The following is an 11,876-nucleotide window of genomic DNA, read 5'->3' on the forward strand; positions in this document are numbered from 1 at the left end:
CACGGCCCTGAGAAGTCACCTGAAAAAGACACCCTGAGGGCTGAAGGTATGAAAGGACCTGGAGATGAGTGCCACTCCAGCTGCGCTTTGGTCAGCCCTGGGACGGCTGAGGAGGACTGCCAGGCCCACTGGCGGGGCTGCCATCCCAGCGCTGGAGGGAAGGCCCAGCTACCAGGCCTGAGGGAATCGTGCCTAAGGCTGCCTCTGTCCAAACCTGGGGGCCCCTCACTCCTCTGCCGCCGGTGCCAAGGCCCTGCCCACCAGACCATCTCCCAAGAGTCCAGGGGCTCTGCCCCAAGTCCTGCCCGCCGCTGCCCCCACCCCCAGCCCCTGCTAGGTCACTGCTCTGTGTGACACACAGGCAGTATGCTGCCGGCCACAGGCCATCATCAGCCCTCAGGAGGCTTTGGTTTGGCCCAGCATGTCGTTCAACAAAAATAAAATTGGAAGCAGTTACGAATCGTTTTCACACAATTCATCAGATTTTCATCATTTCCTGAAACACTGGGTAATCTGCAGGGCAACAAGCCACAGGGAGCTGCCCCTTCTCAAAGGAGCATCACCCAGCGATGGACTCCAGCCTGCACCTAACTGCCCACCATGGCACCTGCCAGGGCCTGGGGCAATCTGGGAGTGTGACCATTTGACCATTTACTCTCCCACCATAGATTAATGTCTCTGTGCCTGGGGTCACCGTGCGCATGTCACCTACACAAGGGAGTCTAGCTCCAGGTCAAATCACCTCAGGTGTTCTCACATGAGAACAGCACTGGCCCTGAAAACCAAGAGACCCTGGGTTTACCACATATACCCACCAGATGCCCCTCTGCCAAAGTCTACCAGGGCTCAGTAAGGAGCATGGGAGACAGCTGCCAGGCAAGGCCAGGAGGAGGAAAACACACCCCATTTTCTTTTTTCATTTTTAGGGCTGCACCTGCAGCATATGGAGGTTCCCAGGCTAGGGGCTGAATGTGAGCTGCAGCTGCTGGCCTACACCACAGCCAGAGCAATACTGGATCCTTAACCCAATGAGCGAGACCAGGGATCGAACCTGCATCCTCACAGAGACTATCCTCACCCATTGAGCCACAAAGGAACTCCACGCAGTCCACTTTCTAAGCACACATGTCCTGTATTTCACTTGAGCTCATCTCATAAAAACTCTGCAAGGGAAGTGTGAGCACCCAATTTGCAGATGAGGAAAATCGAGGTTCACAGGGGCCAAGTGTCTTGTCCCAGGTCCCATGGCTAGTAAACATGGAAAAGGCTTCAAATCCAGAGCGAGAGCACACTGTAAGGGTCTGTTCCCTGGGCGCCCTGACCGCGATCCCCAGGGGAGCACGCTGCGGCAGCCCTCGGAGGGATTCGCGGTGTGGAAGGACATTCTGAAAGGGTGGCCCTCTACCTAGCACTTGCCCTGAGTATTTGGAGACATTCGCTCTACACCATGAAGGCCCAGCAAAACAACCAAACAAGTCAAATAGCACCAGTTTCCCCTCCCCCAATAGTTCTCAAAGGACTTTTTTTTTTTTTTCTTCTTGTCCTTTGAGGGCCACACCCATGGCATATGGAGGTTCCCAGGCTAGGGGTCCAATCGGAGTTACAGCTGCTGGCCTACACCACAGCCACAGTCACAGCCACATGGGATCCGAGCCATGTCTGCGACCTACACCACAGCTCAGAGCAAGGCTGGATCCTTAACGCACTGAACAGAGCCAAGGATCAAACCTGCGTGCTCATGGATGCTAGTCAGATTCGTTTCTGCGGAACCATGACGGGAACTCCCTCAAAGGACATTTTGGTTAAATTCTCCACCAGTGGCTCCTGGTGTGAAAGTAAGAGAGAAGGCGGCAGTGAAGACCTAGGGAGGAATCATAAAAACCGACACTGTCAGGGCATCAGTGAGGCAGGACAGCAACACGGTGAGGTGCCCTGGCTGCAGAATCAACAGACGTAAGTTCAAGTTCCAGTCGCGTACTTCCTCAGCCTCGTGCCCTTGGCCAGTCATGCCCCAGCTTCCTGTTTTAAAACTGAATTAAGAAAGGAAAAAAGGACCAGAGTGAGAAGGGAACCATTTCACTGGAAGAATATTTGTGAATCATGTATCTGAAAAGTGGCTAATAACCGAAATACACAAGAAACTCCTTCAACTCCATAGCAACACACACACACCCCACAAAACCACGACAACAAACCCACAACCAAATAACCTGATTAAATCTGGGCAGAGAACATTTGAATGAACACGTCTCCAAAGAAGACACACAAACGGCCAACAGGTATCCAGAAAGATACTCAGGATCACTAATTATCAGGGAAATGCAAATCAAAACCACAATGAGATAGCCCCTCATACCTGTCAGGGTGGCTCTTATCAAAATAAAAGATAGCAAGTGTGGCGAGGATGTAGAGAAACAGGAACCCCAGGATGCTGTCGGTGGGAATGTAAATCAGTGCAACCAGTAGAGAAAACAATGAGGGGCCTCAAAAAATCAAAAATAGAAACATCATATGATCCAGCAATCCCACGACTGGGTATTTATCCAAAATAATTGAAATCAAGATCTTGAAGAGATACGAGCCCCCCCCCCCCCATGTTCACTGTAGCATTATTCCCAACAGCTGAGATGTGGAAACACAGAGTTCCCGTTGTGGCTCAGCAGTTAGCAAACCCAACTAGCATCCATGAGGACATGGGTTCGATCCCTGGCCTCGCTCAGTGGGTTAAAGATCTGGCATTGCCATGAGCTGTGGTGCAGATTGCAGATGCAGCTCGGATCTCACGTTGCCATGGCTGTGGCGTAGGCTGGCGGCGACAGTTCCAACTGGACCTCTAGCCTGGGTGCGGCCCTAAAAAGACAAAAAGACCAAAAAAAAAAAAAAAAAAGTGGAAACAATCTAAGTGTCTGTGGACAGATGGATGGATAAGGAAAATGTGTATACAGACGATAGAATATTATTCAGCCTTTAAGAAGGAACCCCTGCCGTGTGTGACAACATGGATCAAAGGAGAGGACATTGTGTTAAGTGAACCAAGCCCATCACAGAAGGACAGATACTCCCTCCACTGACACGAGACGTCCAACACAGTTAAACCTGCAGAAGCAGACAGGAGAATGGTGGTTGCCAGGAGCTGAGAGGAGGACTTGGGGCGTTGGTATTCTATGGGTAAATAGTTTCAGTTAGGGGACATACTTCTCCAGATCTGCTGTGCAGTGCAACATTGTACCTATAATTAACCATACGGGGAGTTCCCGACCTGGCTCAGTGGTTAACAAACCCAACAAGTATTCAGGAGCACAGGTTCGATCCCTGGCATCACTCAGTGGCTGAAGGATCCAGCGTGAGCTCTGAGCTGTGGTGCAGGTTGCACATGAGGCTTGGATTCCGTGTGGCTGTGACTGTGGCATAGGCCAGCAGCTGCAGCTCCGACTCAACCCCTAGCCTGGGAACCTTCATATGCCGCAGGTGCAGCCCTAAAAAGACAAAAGACAGAAAAAAAGATACTCTATTGTGCACTGAAAACATTTGTTAAGAAGGTAGATCTCATCTTAAGAGCTCTTAACACATTTTTAAACATCAAATCAATAGTCTGACTATAAGTGATAGCATTAGAACTCTTGGGGGGAAGGGACAGTTCTGCACTTCCACTGTGGGGGTGCTTACATGACATAATGTCTTGAATTCCATAGAAGCACACACCCAAAAGGGCCAGTTTTACTGTAGGTTAATTTAAAAGATCAAATGTAGCAAACAAGTGACTAATAATTGTATTTTTCCCGCGGGGCCAGTGTGACTTTCAAGTCCAATGACACGCCCAGCACAGGGCGCATCCCCAGCTGGGGAAGCTGGGCATGTGGAAGAGTCTTAGGAACCTTCATTCCCAAGAAGATGAGCACTGCCTCCTTTCCTCCTCCGAAGAAATGCCAGCCGCAGCCCGGAACTCGAGGGAGAAAAGCCTCCCCAGCACCCAATACTTCCGGGACCGATGACCAATAGCCCGGCCCCTCATCTCCAAGAGGGTTTCCACCTTTTGGATAAACAGAACGTTCAGTCCCATTTCAAACGGATCTTGCTTCCTGAACAGCTGTGCTGCCTGGCAGGTTCCAGGAGGAAGGAAGCGTTCAAGGGGAGATTATACTGTCAGGTGTGCGCTGGTCCCCCTGGGGACCCCTTGATGCACCCGCTGTGTGACCCAGCATCTCTGGGGCTCAGTTTCCCTGGATGTAAAACAGGTACAAGCCCCACTCAGGGTGAAGAGGTTTGCAAAATGCCATCCACATCCCCCAGCTCTCAGGAGCGCAGCGAATCCTGAGTTCCTCCTGCCTCTCCCAAGCGTCAGGTTTTTTCCCTGCTTTTGTTTGCTTGTTTGTTTGTCTTTTTAGGGTTACACCTGAAGCATATGAAAGTTCCCAGGCTAGGGGTCGAATCGGAGCTGCAGATGCCAGCCTACACCACAGCCACAGCAATGCCAGATTCAGGCCATGTCTGCAACCTACACTATAGCTCGTGGCAAAGCCGGATCCTTAACCCACTGAGTTAATGCCAGGGATCGAACCTGAACCCTCATGGATACTAGTCAGATTCTTAACCCGCTGAGCCACAACAGGATCTCCCCAAGGGTCAGGACTTTAAAAAATGAATACAGAGCCAGTGTTGGTGGGTTTTGTTTTGTTTTGTTTTTCTGTCCTGTACTTTCCCTGCATAGACAGCCAATGTAATTAAGTTAACAGACCCAAATGTTAAAGTTGACAACAGACAATTAGGCTAATTACCATTTCCTTAAAGGATCAATTAGAGCTGTTTCTGAAATGATATCCTGAGAAATAGCACTGGACCACAGGGTGGCTTAGACAGTAAGTTTGGCCAAAGCTGGGCCAAACCAAATGACTCAGGGCCCTTTCATGCAGGACTTCTCAGAGCCTTTAGTTAGTTAGGCACATGCTGCGGAACTCCAAGTGGGGAACCCAGCATGGAGGGGCAGAGACCGGGAGATGCTGAGTTAGTCAATCATGCAGAGCAGGGCTTTGTCCACCTCACTTTACAAACATCTCATTTTTTTTGTTTTTTTGTTTTTTTTTGGGGTCACCCTGCAGCATACGGAGTTCCTGGGCCAGGGATCAGATCCGAGCCACAGTTCCTACACTGCAGCTGCAGCTATGCCAGATCCTTTAACCCACTGTGCTGAGTGGCAGATCGAATCTGGCCCTGCAGAGAGGCCACCCATCCCACTGCGCCACAGCGGGAACTCCTTACTGGACATCCAAATCACCTGGGGATCTTACCAAACTGCAGATGCAGATTCAAGGGAGGCCCTGAGATTCTGCATTTCCACCAAGTCCCCAGGTGATGCTGAAGCTGCTGGTGTGGGACCACACTTTGAAGAGCAAGGATGTCCATGGAAAGGTACCCCTTCCCCACCTTTTCAAGAGCTTTGCTAGGGAAGAACAGACCCACAGCAGGGACGGGGCCTGCAGGAATGACAGGTGGCACCAGACTCCATGCCCTAACCTCCCCTCCAAGGACCCGCGGCAGCATCTGCCTGCCCCGGTATTCTCAGACTGCCGAATATGGGTTCTCCTGATTCATGGCAATCTTTTGGGTCTTAGCTGTGCAGGTCTTCAAAATAATACTGATGCCTGAATCCCCCCACCCTCAGATCCTCATTATGGGGTCTGGAGCGCCACACAAGTTTGGGGATTTTAAAAACTCCTCCAGCTATTCGCACAGCCAGAGCTGAGGTTCACCGGTATAGAGGCAGCGGGTAAGCCTCACCCCAAATGCCCTCTTCACACCCTGCTTACCCCTCCAACGCCTGACGAAAACCGCCCAGCAGTAACTCCAAAATAACATGTGAAAGGATTACCAGATGGGAAACAGAACTTAACAGGGCCCAGATGGCTAAGGCCCTGTCTCAAGATACTATGGTATCTCCGTCAGGAATCCAAATGGCCTCGGGAGGAGAGTGTTTCCAATCCCCTCCACGTCCAGATGAGCAGGTAAACATCTCTCCACTCCGAAGCCCCAGTGGCCGGGGTGAGAAAACCTGGCCCTCCAGAGCGAGATGTTCCCAGCTGCCATGAGACCGTCATGGGCGTTTTAAAGACTATTTCAGAATCAGGTATCAGATCACACGAGGCTACCAAAAAGTAAAAATTTTTTTAAAAAAAAGGTTGACGACTTGAAGCTTGTTAATGAGCATCGCTGGGAAAGGACAAGAGCTGAGGAAGCCAATTCGCCCAATTAGAGGGGGTTTCAGTTCTCTCTGAACTTTGTGACTAGAAGGTGAAGCCTTAGAGATGGACCTACAGGGTACAGGTGGGCCTCTGGAGCCCCAGGGCAAACCCCAGTGCCTTGTGCTGACCCGCCATGGCCCTGAACTCTGCTGCATCTCAACTGGCTCATCTGTAAAGTGGGATAACAACAGCGTCTGCCTTGTCGGGCTGGTGGGGGATTAAACGAGCATAGGTAAGACCCTTCCAACAGTGTCAGGCACTAGTAAGTGCTCGATAAATGCAAAATACTGGCTTGATTTTTCACAATTTTCCCTCTGGCTTAATCTTTTTAAAATTGTTTTTTTTTTTCCTTTTTAAAGGCTGCACTTGCAGCATAAGGAAGTTCCCTGGCTAGGGGTGGAATTGGAGCTGCAGCTGCCGGCCTACATCACAGCCATAGCAATGCAGGAACTGAGCTGTGCCTGCAACCTATACCACAGGTCATGGCAATGCGGGATCGGTCACCCACTGAGCGAGTCCAGGGATCCAACCCGCATCTTCATGGACACTAGTCGGATTCATTTCCACTGTGTCACAATGGAAACTCCCGAGGTTGCCACCTTCTTAAAATGAAGAAATAGACTTAGAGGAGGTCGGTCAATTGTCAACTGTTCCAGGGCCCAGACGGTCAGTGGCTGGGCAGCAGCACGCCCCAGATCATGGGGTTTCAATTTGGAGGCTGCCGTTACGGGGGAGCTGGCCACCTTGGTGTCCCTGAAAGCAGGGCTCAGGCTCCCCTGGGCCTGGGCTGCAGGAACCATCCCCCACCCTCCCCTGCACCTACCGCAGGCTGAGCCAGAGGCAGCAGGTGTTCCTGGCCCCTGCCAGCCGGAACTGGGTCCGGGTAGGGCCAACGCCCAAGGAACTGGGTCGCAAGGCCAGTCCCACCACTGCAAAGTCCAGCGATTAGGGAAACAATGAACCAGGAGCAAAGCAAACACAAGCCATCTTTGAAAGCCCGGGGTCCCTCCTCTGTACTCTGCCTACTCCTCCCAACCCCCAAACCAACTACAATTCTGAGAAGAGCACTTTTAAGGAAGGAAGGGGGAAAATTAACCACCCAGCTGAACATTTTCCCAGTAAAGCCAGAACTGGCATATCAGAGGCTTCCTTGAAAGACTCTGAGACATTTGCTGGGGGCAAGTGGAGCTCGGGCCCTGTGCTAGGCATTGGAGATCCAGCAATGATGAAACAGATAAAAATCTTTGCCTCCGGGAGTTCACGTTTTCATAGGAGGAAGAATAATGAAGAGAATTATAGAGGGCTAGGAAATACCGGTGCTTCAGCGAAGTAATGCCAATGATGAAAAGAGCGGCCAAGGCTGACTGAGCACTTACTCTGGGTCTAAGTGCTTTACACACAGGGGCTCAGTTAATCCTCTCGACAATGGGTATTGTTCTCCTGCCCATTTCACAGACAGGAGAGCAGACAGGAGGCAAGGCGCAGGAGGACCAACAGGCATGGAGAAAACAAGGAGCGCTGATAAGAAAGGGCAAGAGGTTCCTTCTTCCCCTTCCTGATTTTGTTCCGTTTTCAGGAGAGCAAAATGGGCAGGAAGCCTGGTGTGCTCCCTGGCCTCAAACTGGGAGAGGGGGCTTCAACCAGCGTAGGCCTCTCTACTCCCCGATGGTTTTTAAGAGATCGGACAGGGTTGTGGGCCTCTCCATGTCCTCCCTTTTCTCCCAGAGCTAAGGCTTTGGAGCTGGTTCAGATCCCAGCTCCACCAGCTCAGCCCTGCCTGGCTCTGGGCAGAGGAGCGTCCACCTGCAGCCTCCCTTTCCGTTGATGGGAAATGAAGATTAAAACTCCCTCTCCCAGGCGACTCAGGAACAGATGTCAGGTCTGCCCCCCGCCCCCTGCAGTGACGGATGCCTCGCCAACACTGGATGCCGAGGACCCCAACTCTCGGGACTCCGAGATGCCCTCCTCCCTTCTCAAGCGCTGAAAGGGCAGAGACACAGGTCACCCAGCTCTGCACAGAGGGGCCCGTGGCAGGGGGCTGAGCACGGAGCAGACACTCAGGAAATGCTTGATCAGTGAACACTGAAGTGAGCGGACAGTGAACCTTCCTTAGAACCTGAGCCCTGGAGTGAACGCATCTTTAGAAGCGCAGGTTACTAGGCTCGTTCTCCAAGGTGCGAATCTAAGGTGTTGAAACCATTCTCACTGTTGAGCGGTGGCACAAGCCTTCAAGGAAATGGATTAAAACACCTCATTAAGCTGGGGCCGCCATGGCACCAGGACACTCCAAATGTTCAATCCAAGGGACACCAGATCAGGGGCTGTGTGTGACCTGGGACCCTGGCCCACCCTTCAATCTAGGTCCCATGAGATCCAGGGCAAGATGCTCAGCCATCACGCCTCAGCCTCCTCCTCTTAAAAACGGGGAGGTTAGGTGCAGAGGGAATGAATGGCAGGCCCCAAAGCAGTGGCTTCTCCAACAAGGTCAAAATCACCGAAACCTACTGAATCACGTGGGGACGGGAGGCAGGGGCAGAAATTACCAGCCTGGGTAAGAGGAGGCCTTATGGATCCAGGAATCAACGTGCTTCTACAGCTTTCTCAGGGCCGGTCTGTTAACTGTCAGTATGCCGATCGCCCCTGAGTTCCATCAGAAGGGCTTACTGCTTCTTTGTAACTGCCCTGGGTCTGCCAGCATTTAGCTGGGGTGCCAGCCCCAGGGCTGGGAGCAAGGGGCCAGCTGTTTATGACATGGCACTGGTGCCCAGGGCAGGCCGAGGGCCACATCAGCCAGGGCAAGAGGTCCAAGGCCAATGTTCTCTCCAGGCTTGAACCTCAAAACGCCCACGTGCCATGGCGGTCACCGCCAGGCTCTTCTTCTGGGGAGGCTGTCACTTGACCCCAACTTCCTTCACACCTGTAGGGTGGGAAGGAGCAGGCAGGCACCAGAATCCTTATTTTGTGGATGAGAAAGTGGCTTCATGGGGAGGCTGCCTGTCCACCAACGTCCCATTTCAGAGCTCTGAGTTAAGCCCGTTGCATGCACTCAGCCCTCACAGGTGGGGACTTTATTTTTAGCCCCAATCTTCAGGTGGTGACAGATACTGAGAAGGCACAGACATCTGCCCAAGTCATCCAGCTGAGCAACTAAGGGGAGACCTGAACCCAGAGCCTCTGCCCCTAACTTCTAGAAGATGCCAAGCTGCTCAATGGAGGAGGAAGAGACAGGATTCTAATCCAGCTTCTCCCCACTACAGCCCTGATATTTTCCTGGCTATACCCCCGCCCGCCAGCAGTGTGGGTGCCTCAGGCCAGGACATCTCCTGGCGCTTCGACACCCCAAGGTAAAGTCTGCTGAAGACCCCTTGTCAGCAGGCCTCCAGAAGGCCTGGCCCAGCACAACGTGGACCATGAGGCGGCTGCACCCACAAAGGGCCCATTGTGGTGATTGCAGAAAGCCAGGGCCAGACCCCGCTGGGCCCTCTGCAGAGCCTTGAGCAGAGCCTGCGGCCTCCTGCCCTTCCCCATGCAGCCCCCAGACCCAGAGCGCAGGACCAGGGGGGCTGGAGGACAGGCCTCCTGCGTGGGAGAGCCTGAGCTTAAGGAAACCTGAAACGCTCCAGCTGTTGCCTGGCGGGTGGGACTGCAGACCCCTGCGGATCCCCGGGGGCTCATCCGGGGTACCCTGCACGCACCTGTCAGCTAGGGTGGGGTCCACGCAATGAGGCTCTGTGGAGGGGAGGAAGGGGGTGGCTGGCTTGCTCCTAACCTAGGGGAAGCAGGAAATCCGTTTCCCAGCCTGGGGAGGACCGGGATGCGAGTTTGCGAGGTGCCGGGGCAGCCTGGGGAGGGGACTCCCCGGAGGGAAACGGTGGAGCGAAACAAGAGGTGGGTGGCCTCGCCTCCCGCTGCACGAGGGGGCCCTTTGTGTGCGGCTGGGGGCCGCCCGGGGTCCCCGAGGCCTTCGGAGGCATGCACCGGGCGAGGGAGGCCGCTTTGGCATCCCAGGCGGGAGGGATGCACCCCCCCCCGCCCCGTGCCCGCGGAGGGGACTCCCCGGTGGCCGGGGTCGCCACACTCACCTCCTGAAGTCAAAGGGCATCGTGCCGCCGCCGCCGCCGCTGCCGCCGGGGGTGGGAGCGCTGCAGGCCAGGTGGGCCGCGGCGCCGCGTGGGTCCCAGCCCGCTGCCAACGCCTCCTCCGGCCGCCCCGCCCCCGCCGGCCGCCCCCCGCCCCCGACACTCGCCGCTCGCCTCCCGCCGCCGGGAAGTGACGCTCTGCGCAGCTCATTGGGCGCCGCCACCGCCCCCGGCCGCCCCTTCCGCCTCCCGGTTAAAGGGGCCCGGGGGGCCCGAGGGCCTGGGGGGCGGGGAGGGGGAGGGGCGGGCCTTGGCGGGAGCGCGGTGGGGGTCGAGGCTCTCCGAGGCGGAAGAAGCACCCAAGGACTCGCACGGTCATTCCTTCGAAGCACCCCCGTCTGTTTTCCATCACTTTCTGTGTGGCCTTGAGCAAATCCCACTGCCTCTGTGAGCCTCCGTTACCTTGCACATATAAAACAGTTTCCCTGCGTGGTGACAATTACATGGAATGGTCCAGATCTGGGCTATGCACAACGTTTGACTCTGAGGAAGGGCCGGGTACTGTGAAAGAAAAGAGGAGGTCAGGAGGGCCTAGATTTGTAAAGTGGTCCCTGCTGTGCCTCTCTAGGAAAGACACTTGGCTTCTCTGAGCCCACACCCCTTTCCAGGTCTGCACACACATGAGGATGACACTTACTGGAGGAGCTTTTTGGGGGGATCAAATGAGAAAGTTGGGTGACGGATTAGTGTGATGCTTGGCACCTAGCAAATGTTTCATCACCTGCAGCTATTGTGGTTGGCCTGCTAACTCCGGTCTCTACTTGCATCTTCCGTTTGTGGTTCCTACCAACGGTATTCACTGAGCCAGGCTCCCAACCCGGTCTATTGCAGGCGGGGGCACCTCTATGAGCCTGTTTCCTTCTGCAAAATTCACAGGTAATCAGCATCTCCTTCGGAGTTCCCCAGTTGTGGAGCAGCGGGTTATGAACCTGACTAGTATCCTTGAGGATGTGGGTTCTATCCCTGGCATTAACTCAGTGAGTTAAGGTTCCAGCGTTGCCGCGAGCTGTGGTGTAGGTGGCAGATGCTGTTCGGATCTGGCTGTTGGCTTGGCTGTGGTGTAAGCAGGCAGCTGCTGCTCTGATAGGACCCCTAGCCTGGGAACTTCCATATGCCACCGGTGTGGCCCTAAAAAAAAAAAAAAAAAAAAAAAAAAAAAAAAAAAAAGACCAAAAAAATCAATCAATCAGCATCTTCTTCCAGGACTGGTGGGTTAGAGGAGAAGGTAGTTATAACATAAGACCAGTGTGGGGGAAACTCATTCTGAACTTCCTGTTCTATAGCTGACACCACCCCTAAGGTTATGCTTAATACAGAGCTTGAAAAATCCTGGGGGAGGAAGGTGGGGGCTCATGTTCACAAAGCGGGGCCAGCAGGGGGTTTCTTCATCTATAAATAGAGGGAAATGCTGGTACCTATTTCTGTGGGAGGCTTCAGAATGCACAGTGCCAGCTTGGGTCTGGTGGAGAGTGGGGGCGGTGAACCAAACTCTTCCCCTGGA

At 53.8% G+C, this 11,876-nt stretch overlaps 1 protein-coding gene across 1 annotated transcript in view; it reads right to left on the reverse strand.

The window, feature by feature from the left end:
* ERGIC1 (endoplasmic reticulum-golgi intermediate compartment 1) overlaps nucleotides 1–10,469 on the reverse strand; it is a 119,751-nt gene extending 109,282 nt beyond the window's left edge. The window contains exon 1 of the mRNA XM_003134052.6: nucleotides 10,319–10,469. Coding sequence (XP_003134100.4) covers nucleotides 10,319–10,338 — 20 coding nt within the window. The 5' untranslated portion in view covers nucleotides 10,339–10,469. The remainder of the gene's footprint in view (nucleotides 1–10,318) is intronic.

Source organism: Sus scrofa, chromosome 16, assembly GCF_000003025.6.
Source record: "Sus scrofa isolate TJ Tabasco breed Duroc chromosome 16, Sscrofa11.1, whole genome shotgun sequence".
Classification (NCBI taxonomy): Eukaryota; Metazoa; Chordata; class Mammalia; order Artiodactyla; family Suidae; genus Sus; species Sus scrofa.